The 22,973-nt window shown below is 44.2% G+C and overlaps 2 protein-coding genes across 2 annotated transcripts in view; one reads left to right on the top strand and one right to left on the bottom strand.

The window, feature by feature from the left end:
• The window catches only part of ALS2CL (ALS2 C-terminal like), a 50,110-nt gene extending 49,134 nt beyond the window's left edge, over positions 1 to 976 (bottom strand). Inside the window, exon 1 of the mRNA XM_074845116.1 lies at positions 956 to 976. The gene's annotated coding sequence lies outside the window, so the exon portion shown is untranslated. The remainder of the gene's footprint in view (positions 1 to 955) is intronic.
• Positions 977 to 4,021: 3,045 nt separating this feature from the next.
• The window catches only part of TMIE (transmembrane inner ear), a 38,522-nt gene continuing 19,570 nt past the window's right edge, over positions 4,022 to 22,973 (top strand). The window contains exons 1-2 of the mRNA XM_074850194.1: positions 4,022 to 4,308; positions 19,084 to 19,201. Of these exons, the coding sequence (XP_074706295.1) occupies positions 4,210 to 4,308; positions 19,084 to 19,201 (217 nt within the window). The 5' untranslated portion in view covers positions 4,022 to 4,209. The remainder of the gene's footprint in view (positions 4,309 to 19,083; positions 19,202 to 22,973) is intronic.

Genomic DNA, 22,973 nt, shown 5'->3' with positions numbered 1-22,973 from the left:
TTCAGCTCTGCGGGAAAGCTTGTCATGCTTCTTCGGTACACAGGGCAGGCAAGTTATGACGGAGCCAACTGAAAACAAATGCAGCCTCCACATTTCTCCAACAAAGGAGGTTTCCTAGCCACAGTCTGCAGGGACAGAGGGCAGCCTACCTAAAGGGGACTGCAAAGATAAAGGGAAAAACATTTCACCACACTCTGGGGATTAAACTGCAGCCAAAGGTATTTAAAAAGACTCGTTCCTTCTTTCTCCTGGCTTCTCCCCTCTCCTGGCTCCCAGCTCTTCTCCTCCACCCTGGGGCTTCCCCCTCTTTGCTCATGGTTGGGCTGAAGAGTGATGGGGAACTGGGAGCCTGGTCTCCCTGGAAATCTCCAAACACTCGTGAGCGCAGGCAAGCACATGAGCTTGGGACCTCACTGCTCTGGGAGAAGAGCAAGGAGAGCAGAGAAAGCCTGGAAGTGATTGGTGGAGGGCATGGAGGCTCTGGGGTGGTTGGACAGAGATGATCCTACACTTGGCCAGGAAAAGAGACCCTTCGTCTTCCCCCAAATCCCTTATTCCCACTCATTCAGGAACATGCATTTTTCATGGCAAGGGGTTATTTCTCTGCAAATGCTGTAACCCCGCACAGTGTCCATGACCACGGCTTCAATGTACTTTGAAGCACGTGGAGGAAGGGAAGCAGTGTGTACCCAGCAGAAGGAGCAGCATAACAGCTGTGACGTGCACGAAAGTTACCCACTGGTCCAGTCTCAGATTTCTGTCAACAGTGCCTGCAAACAAGTTTACCACAAGTAAGTGAGCACGAGCACATGTGGGACACACAACTTCTCTCTTCAGGGCCCCTCATAACATTTGCAATAGAAACCTTATTAAGAAATCCCAGCTACTTGGCAGACATCGCTATCAATAAAGCCAGAATAAAGCAAGGACACTCACTTCCCTGCTCTCCTCTTACATGCTCAGTGCATTTCCAGGGAGACCAGACCTTGAGTCCCCCATGGCTCTTCATCCATTTGCCCATCGCTCCAAATGCAGGCAGATAGCAAAGAAGCTGCATGGTGGGGGAGAAGATAAGGCAGGCAAGGGCCACATCCTCTTTCAGTGGTTTGACCCCTGGGCCTTTTGCTGCCACACTGAGCAAACTCTCACAGATGAACACTGCAGTGTTCTCCCAAACGGCATTGTCACAGTTTTGCGTAGCACCAACGCCAGCACCGCAGCGATTGGCGAGGTGACATGTTTAGCAAGAGCCACATTTCATTTCTTTCCCAAGAGGATGCAAAAGGCACAAGCTATAAATAGGAAGATGACAAGTTTCGCAGCGCCTGTGGTTTCACTTAGAGATTGGTGGTCATCCACTAGTCAGGACGTAACAGCATGTGCAATGTGGGCTATGACCAACCTTACCCAGGGAGGGGTCATCGCTGGTTGGGGTGTGTATTGAAAAAGACAACTATTTCCCCTCTCTCTGCAAAGCCTACTTCCTCACTGTTGCTAAATTCATGAGTTTTGTAACAGTTTTTTTTCTCTCTACAAAATATCCAGCTTGATGGCTCAGGTCACCAAACTAGAAGTAGATGTTTGCATATAAAGAGGTTTTTTTTGTCCTTCTTGTCACGAAAAAACTTCTAACAAAAAGAAAAAAAAAAAAAAAAAAAAAAACAACAACAAACTGAAAACTCAAAGGAATAGCAGACCAATATGAAATCTTATAATTTAAAATCCCAGCAGGAGGTTCTGCTCTGATCTACTCCAGGTATTTTCAAATTGTCCCAAGGAAAGAAGCTGAAATGAAATTATAAAATGCTGGAAGGTCTGGAGTCTGCAGAAATCTACTTTTTTTCTTTTTTTCCCCCTGAAAACTAAAGGAAGCGCTTCACTTCAGTCACCCACATATAGAATAAGAAATCCGGAGGCTGGCAAAAAAAAAAGTGATCGGGTTGGTTTGTGCTGTTTTTGCATAACTCTTGGCACAAATGTTTTCCAGCGGTGGTTTGATGCCACAGCAGGCCCGGTCCATGAGCACACGGAGAGTAGATAGCTCCCCATCAGCGGCAGGAAAGTCACAGTCTAATTTGCTCACTGCATTAAAAAACAAAAGAAAATTCCCCAAACCCCACACCTCTTGAGAACCCACAAATAAAAGGATGGGAGCAGTGTTGAACTCCCAGCTTATGGGCAAGGCACTACTAATAAACTGCACTCTGGAAATAGCAGCCCAGAGGCTTAGGGAGCTTATATTGTGTTTGACCCAGGGCACAGCGGGTGCATTTCCATAAGCTGCTCTAAGCAGACTAGTACTCGTGCTTCCACAGTGTTTCCTAAAAAGCAGCAGGAGTGGAGCCCAGTTTGCCATGGATTTATGCCCTGTGGTTGCGTTCACTGGTGTCTATCAAGATGCTAACCAACGCTCCCATGGCTCAGCTTGTCATGACATCTCTGCCCAGCATGGATCCTCTGGTGTTCAGCAAGAATGGCCCATACTATCCTTCTTCCTTCCATGGGCACTACAACTGATTTAATTTTTTACCCAACAGCACACTTTTTTTTAAAAATGAAATGCACAGAAACTCAGTGTCTCCTGGACCTTGGCGAATTTCAGCTGAGTTAACAGGAAAGTTTTAGAAGTCCAGAGGAGGAAGGTAGGGTGGAGGGAGGAGTAGAGTGGCAAGCAAAGTATCATGTCCAAAAGTCCCATTTCCTTAAGAAATCAAGCTGAAAAACATTAAAACCAGCTCGGTGAACCACTGCTTAGGATCTGAGCTGAGACTGGATTTTCATCCGGGAAAGGAGGACCAAGCTGCACGACTTTTGAGGCAGATGCATAATTCCCTGCCTCGATGCTGCCACCATCTGTCGTCTGCTGATGAGACCTCGTAACACCGCATCCTGCGTTCCCTTTCCACAGCACCTAATTCTTATATCGATTTTCTGAGCACACAGTCTTCCATCATCTCATGCGTGGCAACCCAGCAGTCACCGTGTAAGTCTGCAGCGAACCCAAATGCAGCAGAGAACCGAATGGCTGCTGTTCCTCCGGAGCAATGCACGTGTTGGCATCATTCCACCTCCCTCTAATCTTCACAATCTGATGAGTAATGCAAACCTTAAAAGCTGGCTTGCCTATTTGAGCTTGTAAAATATTAATTTGCTATGAGGCTCTTTTTCCTGAAATTATGCTTAGTTCTCTAAAAGTGCTAGAACACAGTAGCAGAAGTGACTAGATCATCCTAGATCTCATTGCTTGTTTTCTTGACTAAAATTCCAGACTTCCTCCAGTAAAGGATACTACAAGAAATTATGAGTATGGGAGAATATAGTAGACCTGGTTCATCCAGTCACTCTCCTTCTGACCGTCATTTTCACTCCATGGCCAAAGGTTTTGTTTGCTCCTTGGTGGAAGAACAGTCCAGATTAGAGTCCCACGCTCCCTCAAACCCTCAAGCTATGCTTTCCCTGTCCATCTGATTCAGATAATTTTCTGGAGTCCCTCGAGCAGAGCTGAGCTGGAGATGGTGGCCATGCAGCTTTACCTTCTACAACTTGCTATGCACATCCTCTTTCCAGTTGCTTTCTGCTCCCTTCCCAGATCAAGTCTGGGTGAAGTTGCAGATGGTAGCAACACATCCACAAGATCCTTCAGGGATGAAAGATGCTTTTAAAATCCCAAGATGTGAAACACTCATCTCTAGTAACACTGGATTCTGCTAGCATAGGGTAGCTATGATGCTGATGATGCATCAGCTTGGCTTACAGCCCTTTTTCATTAGGGGAAGAGAATTCTCTCAACAGGCCAGGAGGAAAACAAGAGCAAGAAGAGAGCTGGAATCAGTCAGGCAGCTGTTAAAAAAAAAAAAAAAAAAAAAAAGCAGCAAACCCAGGGTCTTAACGAGTAAATCGTCTTCCTCTGGGGAAGCAGCAAGAGCTCTGAGTGCTACTTTGCTCCCCCTGTCCCCCCCCTTCATGAAGCCCGGCTTGAGGAACAGCAGACCAGCCTGTAAGCGACACCAGTCTAATTAATTAATGACTCCCCTGCGTCAGCTCTGTGGCTGCTGGGTTAGAAAGAAAGGAAGGCAGTAAAGAAGGGCCAGGACAGCATGCGACTGCTTCTGGTAAATGCTGAACGCTGCTGAGAGCTGGCTGGGTTATACATAACCTCCCCTGCTTTGGGCTGCAGCACACAAGTCGGAGATATACTGGGAAGAGAAGATGGCGTGGGATCCACCCTTGCAGCATCCTCTCTCCTGGGTGAGATCTTCCTCCCTCTTCTTGTCCTGCTCGAGAGCTGCCATGGCACAGTTAATCGAGGTAAGGAGCAACTTGATTTACAGACTGGGGGTTCAGGGGCGTCCAGGAATATGTCATTTCCATGCATGTTACCCAGGAAGAACAGGTAGGGCAGACAGGAGGGAATTTAAGGTGGCTCCAAGGAGTTAGAGGCTTCTCTGGGAGACGCTTGTTGCCTTCTACAGGCCCAGCACTAGAAAGAAGGTGCTTTTAAATTCCAATAGCTGCTGCTGAGAACAGTCAGCACTTAAGGGGTGCTTTAAGCCCCAAAGAGGGCTTGACAAAGTGCAAAGGGCCAAAGTCACAGCACAGCATTTACTAGCCCGGTACTGCATGTCCAACAAGTGCCCCACATCAGAGGCGCAGGGAAAGAAGAGAAGGACGAGGCATGACCGGGTTGATCCTGCCCCTGGATGTACCTGTCCAAGTTAAAAGTTTGGGCTGCGTTTTTCTTCTTCTGCCTTCTCTCATTTCCTCTAGTTCAACAAAAACATTAACTTTTGAGGTGATGTTCCTCACCCACAGCTCAGTTTCAGAGCTTTCCCCTGAGGATGACTATGCGCTCGCATGGCCCCAGCAAGGCTGGAATGAACCAGGAGGGACAAGCAGCTTCACAGCCCAGGACTACACCCTGGCAACAGTTGTAACTTACTGCCAGCAGTTTCAGAAGTGAGAATCCTGCCTGACAGGACAGCCCCCCAGGGTTACAGCTGCCAAAAATTTTGCAGCCCAGCCATTTTCAACCTCTTCATTGCTTTTCCTAAGGCCTGTGCCATGTTAGAGGCGCTGCTGTGTTGGTCCAGGGTCAGAGCCCCAGTGCTGCAGTGCTGATGAGCAGCATGTTCTTGCAGCAGAACTTGCTTTGCTCAGACTTCTGGGTTTAGCTAAACTGCTCAAAAATGCATCCGTGCAGGTATAACTAAGTTAAGGGCTCTGATGGGCTAGCGTAAGAAAAGGGTTTTTTCAATGTTTTTAAACTTTTTCATCCCTGGCTGCCCTTCCCCTCACCTGCCCTTGCACCAAGCCAGGCCTGATCTCCACAGTTCTTGGTCTGCAGATTTTAGCAGTTCATCACCAACATATCAGAGACAATTACAACTGTGCTGAGTTCATATACCCACCTCATGGTCCATCTTCTGCCCTGACCCTCTCTCTGGTTGTCTCATTTTAAAGTTACTTAATTCAGGATTTTGAAATACATCTACCAATACATCCTATCTGACCACGATATAACATCCCCAACAAGGCAAACAGGAACCTAAAACTCAATTGCAAACTCATACAAACTCTGCTGTAGGTATTTTTCACCTTTTTCCAAGCTGTTCAGCCTAAAGCTGTTTTCAAGGTGACAAGTGAGGCAGAACTTTCTCTTACAGTGCACATTTCACAAAGCATGCTTCACTGAGCCCTAGGCAACATGCAGACACAGCATCCAGCCCACCAAGAAGATGTTCTCTTTCCTTATGTTTCAGACACACACTTTACAGGAATTGTCCTCATGCCAAAGCAAAGATAAATGGCAAAACTACAAAAATTGTTATAAAACAGGTATAATTTTATCATCTGCTTTCCATATAAAAGATTTTCTTGAAAGCTTTTCTACTTCTTACAGCATGTCAGGGGCAGCAAATGTTGTCTGGAAACACAAGCTGCTTGGCAGGTTAACTACCAGGTATCCAAAAATGAGATTAGAAGAAGAGTCAGTTTCTGTATTTCTAAAAGCAGATGAATTACAGGCTGCTCTGAAGCTCTGCGGGCACTTTTTTGCTTCAAATAATTATACAATGTAGTTATCCTGAATAATTCAATTTATGCTAAGCCAGCCCACCAAAGCAAACAGAGAGAGCTCAAAGGGACTGGACATCAGAGCATTTCAGTGAGCTAAAAAAGACCAAACACCCCTCCCCCACCCCCCTGAAAAAAACGCAAAATGTCACCAAAAAACCCCACACAATAAGGAGAAGAAACAAGAAGATGCTCTTGTTTAATGGTGTTCAAGTGTTTTCAAATGTGCAGATTCATGTACACTTTTCCACTTAGGAGCAAAGAGGCAATAAAAACCTCTGAATATTGATTTTAATTATATTGACAAAAAGCTTCCCTCTTTCATAGATCTTTTGGAAGAATTCTTAGTCCCCGGAGGTTGGAATTAGCTCCATGGGCTGCTCCATTCAGTGCGCCAGGAGCCCTCCTGTAAGGCGCTGGGAGATGCTCCTGTAAGGGACCTCCTGCACCTCACCCGGAGCCACGGACTCTTCCCTAGGAGCCCTTTGCCCAACTTCAATTGTAGTTTGTACAGGTTTGTGAAGATACACACCCATGTAGCTCTACCTAGGCACCCCTCCTGACCTCTAAAATGCATTCACACGCTCAGACATTAGCAGATGCTAGATAAACACCTAGAAGACTGGGGAAAAGCTATTTTCCAGCATCACACCAATGCTCTAGCACCAAGAAGACTGAAGAACAAAGAGCACAGCTTTGGCTTTTTTTTTTTTCCCCCCCTTGCACAGGACTGCTCAGACAATGCATTTAACTCCCATAAAATAATACCCATTACATGAAATGCATATAGCACTGGCCCATTCCTTAGCTTTCCACCTTCCCCATCATTTGTCCAACAGCCCCAGCTTAGGTAAAGTCTGCATTTCAAGGGTCACACAGTTTACACAGGGAAGGAGGGCAAGCCCATAGCACAATTCATACTACTACTGTTTTTCTTGATCAGACCTTCGACACGCTCAAGGGACACTCTGGAAATAGAATCAGTACAAGTTAGAGAGGGAGGAACATCAACATTTCCACTGCCTATAGAACAGAAATTTCCTCTTGTAAAGGCCAATATAAACCCCACCACTTTTTAGATTTGGCCCTCTTTTGGGACAGGACTGAAAATTAGCACCGTAATGTTTTATGACTGGTTTGTAATCGGCTTAAGGAATAGTCTACTCTGCAGCATAACAGGAAAACCATCAGGACTTTGCTTTGGGAAAGCACAGGGAAATTTCTGTGAGCCACTTTATTGATACTAAGAACTGATAAAGCAGCTGGAATGTACCACATTTCCCCAGTCATCCCCATATGGTTCATTATTGAGTTCATTACTGGCATAATTATCTTCTCATTCCTATCCCAAGGCTTTCCTTGGCCCTCATTTGATTTACCTGGGTTTTCTCTTTTGTTATAAACTTTCCAGTCTGTCTGCAGGTACCTAAAGGAGGGAATCAGGCTAGATAAAAACAAATGTAAAAAATAAATAGCAGTCTGAAAAGTGAACCTTTGCAAACCGCAGTGTTTTATAAGAGGTCCACCTTGTTTTGGCAGAGTTTAGGCCCATCAGCCTTGTGGGTTATCACAGGGTGCTGTGGCCTCAGATGTGATGAACTCATCATGGAGAAAACAATCAGGGTGACCTGATCAGGATAATGTGCAGCAGGTCAGCTCTTAAAAGATTTCACCAAGTGTGAAGTTAGACCCTGGGATGGGAAGGAACATCAGGTGTTCGGGATGTAGCATCTGGTTTAGTCAACAATCCCCTTATGTAGTCAATTCTGCATCTGTCAGACTTCTATTAAGCTCTTGGTCTCTGGATTGGAGTTTGGAGCTTCCTATTCAGGAGATTAAACTCTGTCCTAGGAAATCACAAAAAAGGAACTCTTCAGAAGCTTTATCAGACCAGAAAAAGGTGCCCCTTCTCTCTATCAAGATAGAAATTAAAATAAAGATGATTCTGGTCTCCCATCAATTCTAGCTTGGAAAAGCTACAACATAAAGGTTTTCAGATGTTTTCCAAGTCCTTTCACTTTCAAATTGCCATCTAGACAAATGATATATTTGGTACACAGGGTGCTAAGTGGAGTTCAGTTTATACTACCCTTAGATGTATATTGTGCTCAAGGGAGAGTAACCCTCATATGTAGCCTCCAAGTGAATGTGATGGATGTGATGCTGTATGCAATAATCTGAAAATGCTCATGTGTAATTGTAGTTTAAATGAAGGTAGGTAAAATTGCTGAGTAGTTATAGTGGACTCCTGAGGTTGATTTCCCATGTGGATGCATAGATTTAACTCAATAGCTGACAAAAAAAAAAAGAACAAACAAGAAAATAATAGTTCAGGAGGACATACACAAGCAACACATATAATAATTTGACAGGTGTTTGCTTTAAGAATGGCATCTTTAAGAAGGATACCAGTATTTTGGGTCAGCTAGAAATATAGAAAATTATAAAAGCCATTTTCTGGAAAATTCCTTTTCATGATCTGTCTGAGGAGACAGGCTCAAGAGAGAGGGATGGAGATTATACAGGGCACAAAGTCACTGGACCCTCACAGACCCAAACCCACATATACGTTAAGGAAAGAATTACACCCGCTCTCAGAGCATTTCAGTTATTTGAAGAGAGATTGCATCTATAACTAAATCTATTGTCTCTGCTAATAGACAACTATCCTAAGCATTACAGCTATGCTAAAGAGGCTTTTGTGTGACTGCTGCCACTCTCAGATGAGAACAGGCATCAGGTTTTAATCTGAAACTGCTGTTCACAGGACTATGAAATGATACAGGTATGAAAAAAATGAGGTTCCTATTGGGAACTAGGAAGGGTGGAGGTCTGAGTCCACATGAGGGGTCCCTTGGGCCAGCCCAGGAGAAGCCCTGGCACAAGCAAGCCTCACAAGCAGGACAACAATTATATCTACATCATAATTTAAGATTAATTACTAGATTCATCAGCTATCACACTTAAATTCAGTCACTATGATCAGTCTTTTTTTTTTTTCCAAATACATAATCCTTGTCCTGTGAAGCCACAGATCAATTATTACTTATTTTCAGTGTTGTATCTGGACTCTGCCAGGGTTTCCCCCCCACTGCAGAGGATTTTGATGGCCTCACTAGATAAGTTTTGCCTGAATGGAGGTCCACTGTCAGATTGTCCATCTCCTTCTTGTTAGTTGGAAGGAGGGGAAGGGAGAGAGAGTGTGTGTGTGTATGTATCTAAAGCTCAGTCCTCCTGAGCCACCTGTGGCCTTTAGATACGTGTAATCAAATGCAATTAGGAATAAACATTGTTAGTTTTTCAAAGCCCAGTCACGCTGAAGGCAAAGCAGTAACACCAGTCAAGCCTAATTAGAAGGGACATTTAAAAAAGGAAAAAAAAAAAAAAAGAAAAAAAGACCTTGAAAAACAATGCCTTTTACAGTCTCTCTTCTGTGCTGCTTAATGAAGCAAATAAAACTGTCTCCAGCAGCTGTCTCCTTTTCCACCAGGGATGATGCCTCTGCTTCACCCACCATCACCACTGACACTTTCTGCCTGCCTGAAATGAATCAAAACCAAAGCGATCATCTTTGGGTTTGGGTTGGTGGTTTGGTTTTTTTTTTTTTTTTTTCCAGTTAGAAAAACTGGTGTCAAACTGTTCTGACCTAAAAATGCAACTTGTCTAGAAATGATTTAATGGTTTGGGGTTTAAATAGATGTTTTACAGCCCTGAATGTCCAATGTCAGTCCAGCTCCTTACAGAGCAGTTTTTTTCTCCTCCCAGCCCTCGCTGGGCATTTGGAGAAGCTGCAAAGGTTATTCAGGCTACACACAAAGCAGAGATTCTTTCTTCAGTGCAACTCTGAGCCACACTGGGATGGGGAACACGTGCCTGGGCCCCACCACACCTGGGGACATGCCATCCGGCAGGGCTTGGGGTCCAAGTCCTTGGCATAGACCAGTCTTCACTGGAAGCAGATGTTGTGCCTCCACAGCTAAGGAAACTTGTTATGGCAGCTAATAAAGCAGAAGAGAAGCCAGGGTATCATGAACATAGTCCAGCCTTGGCTCCTACTTTAGATCCCCCCCAAGCCAGCCCTACAAGGTCTGAAGCACTGGCAGCCCAAAGCATGGGAAAGTAATGGGCCACCAGCCCCTGTTCTAGCTCCTGCCAGGGAGCCACCTGATCCTTAGGGACCCCAAAAATCCCCTTGTCTCTCTTCCCTGCTCCTACTCCCAGAGATCAAGCAAAGAATTGGATGTCAAGGGCAGGATTTACCTGCTCTAAATTGGTCATCTAGAAACTGGACACCCAAATCTGAGCTAGTCACTGTAGGCTCCACTAATAATCACTGAAGATAAATAGTCATTTATTCATCAGATCTAGATAGGTTTCCTCAATGAGATGAAAAGCCCTATGTAAGTGTCACTTTCTCTCTCAGATATAAATAACCCTGGAATAACTAGCTTAGGCTTAACTACTTGTACCACACATTTTTAAGCACTTAAGTAAGGTTAAATGCTTTTTCTTTAGAGGGAGAGACTTAGCCTGAAGGTTAAGACATGAAAATGTGTCTACAGTATTGGCATCAACAAGTGATCTGGGTGTCTCAGCTTCCATAGGAGATGTAGTCAATGCCGTCAGAGGCTAAGGAGCTATTCCACCATCCTCTAAGAGTCTCCCCAATCAACAGTCCATCTTTGGTCTCAATATTCACTATTGGTATTGGCTAGGAGTTGCTTTCACTTTCCTAAACATAGCAGTCTAATCCTATTGTAGGCACTGTGCTGTACTCCACCTGTTTCCAGGTGCTGCTCCAGAGAGCGCAGGTCTTCTATGAATGTTACCTGGAATATTTACCAAGACCTACATCATTTCCTCCTTTACATTTATGTTTAGGGTACTAAACTAAGCCATAAGTTTCTCTTTTATAGAACAAGTTTATACACTCTTTCAGCCCAGAGCCTCCTTGTTATTCCTTTCTGCTCAATGCCATTTCCTCCTGGAGCCCCAACTTTTTCATATTCCTCTAGGCACTGCCTAGACAACTAAGTGGTAGCAACATTGTAGTGAGGCTAACTTCAGGTGTGTTTACATCATTTTCTTTGATATTTTCTCATCTGCTTACCTTCAAAAATCTTTCCCTGTTGAATTATGACCTGAGTGTTGCCAATGCTGCTTCTTGTCTGCATTTTCTCTGTTCCTAACAGCTTTCTTCATCTAAAGATGACTCCTCTGAAGGCTGATACCTTTTTCAGAAGTCTTCTTTCCTGCTTCCAGTTTTCTGGAGTCTTTCATTTAGTGCAGCTTCTTTGCATAGATAAAGCAATGCTGTTATTCTTCATACCAAATGAAACTTCTTCGTCTTCCACTTCTGGACCACATTGGTGGCCAAGGACACAAGTTCACCCTTGATGGAACTAGGTTATTTTTCACCTCAGGGCTGCATAAGAATCACTTTGCACAGTTTCATCTCTGTTGCTTTTCACCTCCTGATATCTTTTCCTTCTGTCCCCAATCCAATCATTCAGTTATCTTGACATTTATTGCCAAGCACAAATCAGTAACTCCAAATCTTGACATTTATTGCCAAACACAAATCAACAGTTCCAATTTCTTGAAGCTATTACTTTCATTTCTTGAAGAATTACTTTCATTAAGATGTTTTTCCCTCCTGCTGTACGTATCATCTCCAAAAGCTAAGAGGACCAGATGTGGGCCAGTGTTGCATCTTTCAACCCACTTAAGAGTCTGGACGCCTTGCCTGGTCAACACATGTAGCAATGCAAATTTAGACATCCGCTAACAAGTCCCAGTATGCACGCACAGGCAGTTGCCATAGATGAACTTATAGGTGGTGTTTTGCTAAGCTGTTGTAGCTTGACCATGATCCTACAGTAATTTCACTGCATACTTTAGCCCTAGCATTCCACACTCACTCTAATAATATGAAGAAAAGTTACGGTGATTAGATTAAAGTATCTACATGAACAGTCGGGACTCTGTAGAAGTCTTGCTTCATGCTTTTTCCCTCTGCACTTTTGTCTTAAATATGCAATATATTTTGCTACTTTATGTACGTTTCACATCAAGAATTTTTGTGAAACCAAGAGAAGTGGCAGAGATCCTTAATCTTGTTGTTTCTTCCCTCCAATGCAATTTCGGCCTTGTTTAAGGTTATGCTGTTCCTCATCCACAACTTCCTCCAGAATTGTCTATAAACAGGTAGTAAGTGCTCTGATCACTAGCCTTCCTGCTACTGATGGTAAGCACATGCTTCTATAGTGATCCAGAGTCTCAGGCTGTCCTCCTGTTGAGGCACATAATTGCTGTAGCACCCAATATTTCAGCACATCCCTTACCTTTCTGTCTATTTACATCGTCCCCATCTTTTTACTAGTCCAAGAGTTTGTTCATCATTCCTTCAAGACTTAGACTGGAGAACATTTAAATATCAAACTAATGCCTACTACATGTTCCAGCTTTACATAAATTGTGCAGCAGTTAGAGCAGGATCCTGCAATCCCTTCCAGAGCTATTGATCCATGCTGTCATCTTGAGAATAATTTTTAATTTCCCATCTCAGCTACTCTACTTCGTACTGGTAATATTTCTTCTGTTGAACAATGACGATGCATCAGGTGCTTTGAGATTCCCAGAGCAAAGAGACTAACACTGGAAGGTTCAGCATGGATCTCTGGTCCTACAGCTCTGTGTGTGCTGTAGAAAACCAGTACCATCACCTCCAAGCCATGGAGCTGAAGGTGCATTCTTGTTCCCCCACCTTCAGATCTGCAATTTGCAGCCTTGTTTACTTTATTTTAGTCTGGATTCTTTGAGGACATTATATTTATTATTATTGCTGATTAATTAGCAACTGTAAAGTAAAACAACCTGCTGAAGATCATCAGGTTCTGGTGTGTGACATAGCCCATGGCTGGTCATGAGACAGGAAACCAGGTTACACAACCCACAAGTGTTCGCTCTTCACAGTTGTAGACAGGGAATATACCCACAAGCATGCGTCTCTTCAGAACAGACCATCGTGAGGATGTAGAGTAATGCTACAGACTCTCTCTTGTCTTAGGACTCTTTGTAGCAGACCACCACTCTCAGTGAGCGTTCCATTGTAGTCAAGAAAGCGTGCAGCTTTTGTGGAAAGGAAGAACGGACCACTGGCAATGTGCAAGGCTCAGCTGAGCAGGCAGTACATGCATGAAAACCTCCAGAGCTGCAGCTCCCCTCCCTACACTACTGTTAAGTTATTTACTCCTAAGAGCAGTCTGGAGCAACAGCTACAGTCAGCCTTACATCTCCAGCCATCTACAAAACTAACCCTTCACCTCTGCTCCCATCTGGTATCACCTTGGCAGGACTAACACCAACCACGTCCCCTTTTGTCTCTTTTTCCTTCTGGATGTGCACTTAAGACTTACCCAGATATGCAGAGTTCCAGCAGAAGCCCCACAATTTCCTTTTCTCACCATTCTTCCTCTTAATATCTGGCTTCCTTTCTCAGTTGTCTATCAGAGACAAGTCTGGCAGAAAAACCCCATCCTTTGGACAGCGGAGCTTCACAAAATGGCAAATCATGCCAACTTCTGCAAATGAAGTGTCTCCTGTGAATCAGATTGAGGCTACCCTAGAGGTTAACTCCAAGATCAGTAGTAAGGAAGGAAAGCTGAATCCACGGCAGGAAGTAAACTTAGATCTCTGGGGCAAGCACTTCTAATTACACTAAATTTTCTGAACCTAAAATGATGCCCTGATCCCTCCCCAGGGCTGCTGCCTACTGCAGCTTCTTCAATTTCTTTTCTTTGTTGCTGAATGCTTTGTAAGGAGTAGAAAGAAATCCTACAGTTGAAAAGGGAGATCTTTCAGTGTCAAGTATCACAGATTCTTACCTCTTTGATTGTCCCAGATGCCTCTACAAAACCCCACTACTCCGGCCAGACATTCTTCCTCCCTTAGTTCACCTGTAGCAATTCTGGGTTTTGAGCACTAGATGCCCCATGGCCAGTCTCTGCACTATGGGAGAGGGGTGGCTGTCACAAATTGCAATGAGGTGGGGCCGGGTGGTGCTGAGTAGCCAAGACAGCTTGGAAGAGACAGGCAGGCTCAGACAGCAGCCCTATTCACCACAGATGGATTCTGAATAGGATGCCCCTGGGAGACAAAGCACTCCAGCTACGGCAGGAAGCATCCTTCATTAGGAAGAGACTAAAATATGGTTTGTATCGCACAAATAGGCAAGTAATTGGAGAGCAGCTCCAGCTCCAATTCACTCTGTGGTATCAGCTGTGTTTTAACAGCACTTTCATGGGCTGAGAAGGGAAGGGCACTGCATGGAATCAGATGTGCCTCTTCAGGAGATTTATTTAATTTTTTTTTTTTTTTTAGAAGTGAAGTGTTTTCAGCTTCGATCAAAAGGCTATTGCCAATTCAGACCAGGTCCTACATTCAGATACAAGGCAATGAGGGTGTTTTGCTAACAACCCTTCTGAAAGGTCACTAGCAGGTTTTAACTCCATGATTTGCTGCACCGCAACACATCATAACATGAAGTTCATTAGCAGTGAGAGGTTGTTAACCTCTGATTTTCTAAGCCATAAGCCAAGAGAAGAAATGCTGCCTGTTGGTGTGTGTGACCCTACCATATCATCACTGCGCTGGGACCTCAGGAGTTGGTCTAGAAAACTTGTTTCACTAGTAACATTTGTGCTCTTAAGACATCTGTGAAACGTGTTCAATTCCATTTCAGAAACGGGGAACTGAGGCACACAAGAACTAAGGAAAAGATCTGCAATGAGACTTAGGTGCCTTGTTTGTCTAACATTTAGCTACTATGGAGGCCATCAGGTCCTTATCCCATTTCTACCTAAATGGTTGTTCTTCTACCAAAGGCAGGTATCTGTAAAGCTATTTGGCCCAGACCGTCCCATAGATGTTGAGGATCTACTCAATGGATCTCAGTGGAGCTGAGGCTGCAATTCACCTCATCTGAAGTACTAACCAAATCACCACTAAACCACATAAGGAAAGCTCACAGCATCTTCACAAGATAAGACTCTCATGATTATTATTCATTTTTTTCACCTGTTTTCTCATTCCCCCCTTACACTTAACTTATAGAGCCTTTTCAGGAAGTGGAAACTAGAGTGCTGTTCATGTTTCATCAAACCCACTCCCTTCTTTACCCAAATCCCCTCTCTTTTGGTGAACATGCAGGAAATTATCACATCTTTTCCCACCATTGATACATTACAGCCACAGAATTTAATTCAAAGACCTCCTTGCTAGCCTGAATAACCTAACTGATTAAGACGTAATTTTCTGAATGCCAACCAGGCTAATGTAACACCTACAAAACAATTTAAAAGCAGGTTTCGTTAGTCAAACGTCATTAGAGACTCAATATAGAAGCAAGACTGCAAAGAAAATGTACTATTTATGAATGAAGAAAAATACCAGAACTCTCTCAGTTATTTTTTTACATTTCATTTTAATCCATTACTAATTCATTTCAAGACTTTTGTTTAATGGAGAACAGCACTAAAATATTTACTTCCCCGAAACAAATACAAATTGAAAGAAAAAGTACACTATCAGCTAGGAAATGTCCACTTAATTGTAAAAACCAAGATATTTTTAAGAAATGAAGGCATTTCTCATCATGTCTCCTACTTAAATTATTTCCCAGATCACAATACACATATATATATATATGTATATATGAATGAAAGTACAAAAGGAACCTACAAGCAACAACATAAAAAGAAATGAAACAACACTACATTGCCAGAAGGCAGTCTTGCGGTGTATTCCTGTGAAAGAAAAATTGAGAGAAGCCAGGACCTTCCTCCTTGACTCACAGCACAACTGGATTTTCTCTACACATTTAATGTGTTCTCAAGTAATTCAGGGTCTCTCAGCAAATACGAGTTATTTAAGTTCTTCATTGCAAAGAGCTGTTTGTTCATACTGTTATTTACATATATAAAAAAGCCATAGGATCCCTGGTCTAAGCTTTAATCTCGACTCCTTGATGGTGTCTCTGTTGTTTAATCTTCCTATGGTATATCCTGCTTTCTGCTCTGAATCTATCATTCTGCTGGAGCACCTAGCCCAGAATGACCTGTTTTGAACCACAAACACAGGCTGGGCAATGAGTGGATTGAGAGCAGCCCTGTGGAGAAGGACTTGGGGGTATTAGTGGATAGAAAACAGAGCCAACAATGTGCGCTCGCAGCCCAGAAAGCCACCCGTGTGCTGGGATCCATCAAGAGCAGTGTGGCCAGCAGGTCGAGGGAGGGGATTCTACCCCTCGGCTCTGCTCTCGTGAGACCCACCCTGCAGTGCTGTGTCCAGCTCTGGGGGCACCAACATCAGAAGGACACGGACCTGCTCGAGAAGGTCCAGAGGAGGCCACGAAGATGGTCGGGGGGCTGGAGCACCCCACTGTGAGGACAGGCTGAGAGAGTTGGGGTTGTTCAACCTGAGAAGAGAAGGTTCTGGGGAGACATTATAGCAGCCTTCCAGTCCTTAAAGGGGGTATAGGAAAGGTGGGGAGGGACTCTTTATCAAGGGGTGTAGGGATAGGACAAGGGGTAACAGGATAGAAGGAAGAAATTCTTCCCTGTGAGGGTGGTGAGGCCCTGGCACAGGTTGCCCAGAGCAGCTGTGGCTGCCCCCTCCCTGGAAGGGTTCAAGGCCAGGTTGGACGGGGCTTTGGGCAACATGGGCTAGTGGAAGGTGTCCCTGCCTGTGGCAGGGGGGCTGGAACTGGATGACTTTTAAGGTACCTTCCAACCCAAACCATTCTAGGATTCTATGATTTTTTCCTTGCATTTAATGAAATCTTACATCTGTGCTTTCTGATATTAACTTTACAGGGTTAAAGCAACATGATTGAAACCCCAGTAGTGAAATGCAACTCAAATAGCCATCTTATTCAACTTTGCTGTTTTGACAACTAGAGAAGATGCTGTGTAGGAATTACTGCCCACATATTGTTCTGCCTTTCAAGCATCCTTCAACTCCTCATTCCTCAGCAATAATGGGATTTAAATCAAGCTCCTTTTTGATCTTATAAATGAGCACCAGTATCTGTCCCTGTAATCAAAACCACATGGCATTTGCCTTCAAAATATCTCAGAGCAAAATTAGGGAAGCAGCAATGTTCCTCTGTTACCCATGGAGAAACTGAGGCACTGGCTGCTCATACAACATGTGACAGACAGTGAAAGGTATAAATATGAGACTTCCTGGTTTTCTCTGGTGCCTACAGGTGATGAGACCACTGCTGTGACATTGCTATGAAGTCTATTGCCATTTGAGATGTCCTACAGTATCTGACATGAGTACAGGATTTGGCACATATGACACAGTGCAAGACCCTGCTGGGTGGGCAGATGGAGGATACTCCACAACACCTCAGACAAGGCTAGATGTCTATATTCAATAGGTTGAATCTTACCCCCACTCACATTTCTAAAGACAAGCAGCTATGAAACAACACCACAGAATTGCAGATTACTCAAGTTTGAGTCCTCCTCCACTCCAGAGTTGCATTCCCTGCCTAGAAAGGGGGGTTAAGGCAACATCAGAGTGCCGATGTTCAGAGCTTGGACATGAGCCCACAGAGAGGTACACGCCTGGAGGAGCTCTACAGCAGGACAACTGGAAACAAGATACACATCTTTTCTTGTAGCAGCCCCAGAACCAGCCCTGCCTGCAAGGCAGGTGAGCCAGGCATGGCCAGAGCTATCTCTGCTCAACAGGCAAATTCTCTACTCCTATAGCAGCTCTAGTGAGGCCTGTGCAGAGCAGACAGGTTACCTGGTCCCTTCCTGCACTGCTCCATCAGGCAGGGGTAGCTGTAGGCTGTGATAGTTATTATGCAGTTAAAGAAGGTGGGAACCAGTGTGCACTAAACCCTAGCCCTCCTCTCAGACCTTACAAAGTCTGAGCAGAGAAAAAAGGGACCAGTGTGGGGTCAGGAAGGGAATGTACACCAAGAACAGGAACAGACCCAGCATCTTTCAGCACCAGAATGCCAGTCTGAGCCAGGGAAGCCGCTGCCCCATTCTCCTGGCAAATCTTACAATATAGCATGAAAAGAAAAACAGACACAACCATACTCAAAGGCCAGCATTGACTGCTGTCTCACACACAATAACCTCTGTCCTATTTGGTCTTGGAGTACTGCAGTATTTCACCAAGGTTCAGGAGAAAGGCAGAAATTACTTTCCAGGCACCCAGAGCATCCTCCTTGAAGTTGGGCTGCTGGGGTCAACTGCAAGATAGCGCAGTAAGGGTTGACTCCCGTCCAGTGGGAGCTGCTTTAAGCCAAGGCTCCAGTGTTTGACACCTGCCTGTGCCTGGCCATGGGCTCTGCTGACACTTGAACATGCCCCATCACTATGGACAGATCTGGTGACCTGGGCTCTCTGCTCACCCTGGCTGCCACCCTGGGCTTGTCCTGCTTACCTAATTTGGGGATGGTTAGATGGGATTTTGCTGGTGAAGACCTCTGCCCTGCTGTTTGTGTTGTCTTCCTCAGCTCTCCATCTTTAGGGAGCAGCTGGCTCTTGACATTTAGCTTTTTTCCTCCTTCCCTTCTCACCTAGCCCTAGCAGAGCAGATACCACTTCGATGCAACTTGCGGAGAAGCCTTTTCAGAAAAGAAAAGGTGCCATGTTATATTTTGCAGCTGAGTCTTTAAAATATCTTTTAAAGATAGGAATGCAATGTCCTCCTGGCCACAGAAGAAAAAGTTGGGACTTTAAGAAATAACAGCAAAAAGATTTGCTTTGGAGTCATGAAAATTGACAAATAAATTTCAAAATGGCAAAAGCTTTAGATACAAGTTCTTGAGCAAAGTCTATTCCTCAAAGATTTCCAAATTGTTGGAGGGCCAGTAAACTGAGGTCCACCATCTCCTATGCTATTGGTATCTTTCTGACTGTTTTAAGGACCCTTGCAAATCTTAAAACACTTTTTTTTTTTTTTTTCTTCCCTCTTTCCCAGGCTACCACAGAACCCCCAAAAAAGAAACCGGACCCTGTCACTTCGGAGACGGTGGTGATCTGGGGGCTGCGCCTCTGGCAGGTGATTGGTATCTTTGCCATCTTTGTCCTGGCAGTCAGTAAGTTGTAATTCTCTGCCTTGCACCACCTCAAGTGGGACTTGTTCCTGGAGGACTACAGACCAGATGGCCATGGAGGTCACAGGCTGAGGCAATTTGGTCTTTGGCATCACAGGGCTACACACTGAGGGGTTTTTGCAGCAGGGAGAGGCAGGTGGGATCTTTGAAGGAACCATAGATGGGCCACAATGGCTTCATCTTGTCACACAGGTCCTAACTGGTAGCATCCCAGAGAAGAAGAGCTACCATAGGGCTGTGCCACAGCTGGGACTGTATTCAGCTACAGTACCACATTCAAGCCCAAATACATGTTTTAGCCATGGTCCTGCCCTGTCGCACAGCCATACAACTATGTGTGACCTCCTCTTGTGCTGTCCCACATGCTGTGATAAGAAGCCTCAAGAGGTTTGCAGTTACAGCCAGATCTGGCGTTAAGATCCCCAGCTCCTATTCTGGGTGCCAAGACTTTCAACTTGATTTTAGCAGGGCTTTCAGGGCTTAAAAACCTCCTTTTTTAGGACCCAGGGACTAGGAAGCCACTGGCTCTGACCTGGTGACTGCATGGGATGGGATCAGACACTCTCCCAGCACACTTTGAGGATCTATCTGGGTAGGGCCGATTCCCCACCTGAGTGTCTTCATCCAGCTTCATCCCCTTGCAGCTCACTCCCTGGGAAGAGTGTAAGCCAGCTTCACTGTGCATTACAAACTGCTATCATGAGCTTCCTCATGAGAATATCACTTAGGACACTGTCATAACCCCATCAAAATTCAAAGGAAGGATCTTCTGCTCTCTTCTTGAGTCAACTATAACTTCATACAACAAAAAAATTAGATCAGTTTGATATGAGTCAAATGTAATAAATCCATTTCTTTCCCATCTTCTTGTTACTCTCTAGACTTTTGCAAAGTGTATAACTAATTCACTTCTTCCAGTAAACAAAGTTACACTGACTCACCTACAATTCCCTTGAATCTCCTGTTTTTCCTGTTAGGGACAGGTGAGCAGAGGGACAGAGCTTGTCCTTAGTCTCTGAAGGTAAATCCCACCAACTTGAAGATCACCTCAAATCCTTACCCACTCCAGGAGGGACATCATCCAGCCACATGGACTTAGATACATCTAAAGCTTCTAGGCATTTTTTAACATTCTGTTCTCATTCTGGCTTGTGGCCCTAATTGCTTGTTGAAATCAATTTCCTAAGTGGATCAACGAAGCATTTTAAAACAACTGAAGGAAGGTCTTGAGTGCCTTAGCTTTCTGCATCACTTCTGCTCTTATTCCTCATAAGCGATGAGCACTCTCCAAAACAGCGGCCACATGCAAGCTCCTGGTGGGGAGCAGCCACAGACGATGCCAACCCTAACCTACAAGCAGTCCTTGTCTAGAACACGGGTTTGCTGGGCCAGCTCTAAAAACATAGGATTGCAGACAAGTGTTTTCTAGCGCTCCCTGTTATTTTTTAATTTACTGCTTAAACCCTGTCTAGATGTAGCCCTAATCTAATCAAAGCAGTCTGTGTGTTGCTGTCTCTGCTGATATTGGGGGAATCAAGTTGCTTCGTGTTGCCGCCATGACCTCTTTGGCTGCTGTAGGTATCAGTCCTCCCCTGATAACCTTCCTGGTTTGTTCCCATGCTCAGTTTAAACCAGACATTCACATTTTCAAAGCAAGTACAAGGATTTTCCTCTGTTTTCTTTTCCCCTCATTGCCCTTTCTGGGCAAACACCTCACCTTACATCCAAAGTCTGAGGGATAACTACTCCTACAACTTGCCTGCTCTCCATCAATGAAGCTTATGTTAATTCATCACATGCTACAACACCCTTTGCAAACAATCACAAGAAACTCCACAGAGCAAAGTGAACGTGGCCAAGTATTTAACCCTAGTGACTCTGTACACCATGTGAAATAGGCATCAAAATCAACAACACGAGCTTTAGAATGCAAGTAGACTGGTGAAGGGGTTTACTTAGCTGTTTATTCTTGGTTCAGTGGGCATCAAATTGTAAAGAAATTTTTGCCCAGTAGAGCTGAGTGTTTTGTTGTTTGTTAGAAATTGTCTCTAGCATAACCAGGTTATTTAGGGTTAGAAGCATGGAAAGTCTGCCATGCTGGCAAACCAACGCATCAGATGGTGGACTGCTTGCAGAAAAGAAAATAGTTACCTAAAACATTAATAGCAAGAAGCAAACACCCATGAAAATTTACTCAACCAGTGACAGCCCAGAAATGAAATGTATTATAGAAAACAACATATAAAGAAAGTTACAGACTAGTTACTTAAAGTGCCAAAAGCAGTGAATTATGAGAAACTGAAATACTTTATAAAGGATCTGTGTTTAGACAAGCAAACAAATAGGTTATGTGCAATTCAATAAAGTAACGTCTGTTTTAAGGTTTGAGCTCCTACTAACACACACAGGTAGCTCAACAAATTTAGACCATTATGTCAGCCTGCTAGAGGTACATACTACTGGAAGAGTAGGAAAGTATTTGCTAGGAGATCACAGGGTTTTGGCTTGCTGAGTCTCAGAGTGATAAATAGATCCAGTGCATCACAACGTGTAATGGAGTCAGTTTATAGCTCTACTGCTCTGTTACAGCCTTTCTGTTTGAAGAAGTTTTCTTCCAATGATTAGAGGGACTTGAAAACAACTGTACCAGCTCAGTCAGCTTCATGAAAACAGTAAGCTTTTGGTGAAGGCAGCAACTATTTAACCAAGTCTGTGATCCAAGTCAAAACAAGGCAGGTTCAAACTTATTGACATTAGAATAACTGAATCATACAATCGATTCTCACCAATTTTCCTGCTCCAGCAACATCGTCCTCCTCCTTTGCTTTGCGATCCCCAAAGCATTGATGGTTCCCCAGCTTTACCAGCAAACCTTTAACTCTTCGGAGCAGATACAGGTTTCTCTGTGAGTGGGCTCTTGGAGACTGACTGCCTTGGTATCAGTCCAGAAAACCAGGCAACATTCTATTTTTTTTAATGGGGGAAGAGCAGAGAAGAGTTTTAGTATGCCTTCCTTTTCCTGGTTCCAGGAGCACCTTCCCAGCCAGAGCAAGAGGGTAACACAACCCCTTAACAGCACTAACCCTCTGAAACTGGGAGACAGAAGAGCATCCTTTCCAGGGCTTCTTGGGGCCTGCACATGACCCCATTGGCTTACCACCTCACCTTGTTATCAAGGCTTCAAGGGTGTGTCTACTTTGTCATGTGAAATCAGGTGAGGAGTAAATGAGGATGAGGAGGGGAATTGAGATGTTTTTAAAGTAAATGCCCCTAGCTACTTCACTGTGGGTGATTGTGGAGCACTTGAACTGGATTCCTTTCAGTTGAAATGGAAATAGAAGATAGTTGCTCCAGAAAGGTCTCAAGAGATGTATGATAGTTGCTAAGGGCAGCCACAGGACCAAACCGGGGTACCCCACCTGAAATGCAGAGTGTGGATGGCAGATCCTCCATGCTCTTCCACCACACAAACCTGATCCTGCTGAGTGACAGGACTTCCAAATTATAGGTGTGATCTAGGTGCAGTTTCCAACTCTTGCTCTTAGCAACTTCCACAAGATGGCATCATCGCATAAGAAAAGGTAGAAAAATGGTCAAAGCCAAAGCTTGCATTTCCTTATGAAATGAAAAAAAAATACTTAAAAACCCTATATAAAAATATCTTATTTGTCAATACACACCAATGAAATGGGTAAAAAGTCTCTGGGGAGATCTTCTAACTCATAAAAACGATTTTGGTCAGGTTACAAACCAA

This window comes from Strix aluco, chromosome 1, assembly GCF_031877795.1.
Source record: "Strix aluco isolate bStrAlu1 chromosome 1, bStrAlu1.hap1, whole genome shotgun sequence".
Classification (NCBI taxonomy): Eukaryota; Metazoa; Chordata; class Aves; order Strigiformes; family Strigidae; genus Strix; species Strix aluco.
This window is presented reverse-complemented; position numbering and strand designations above follow the sequence as displayed.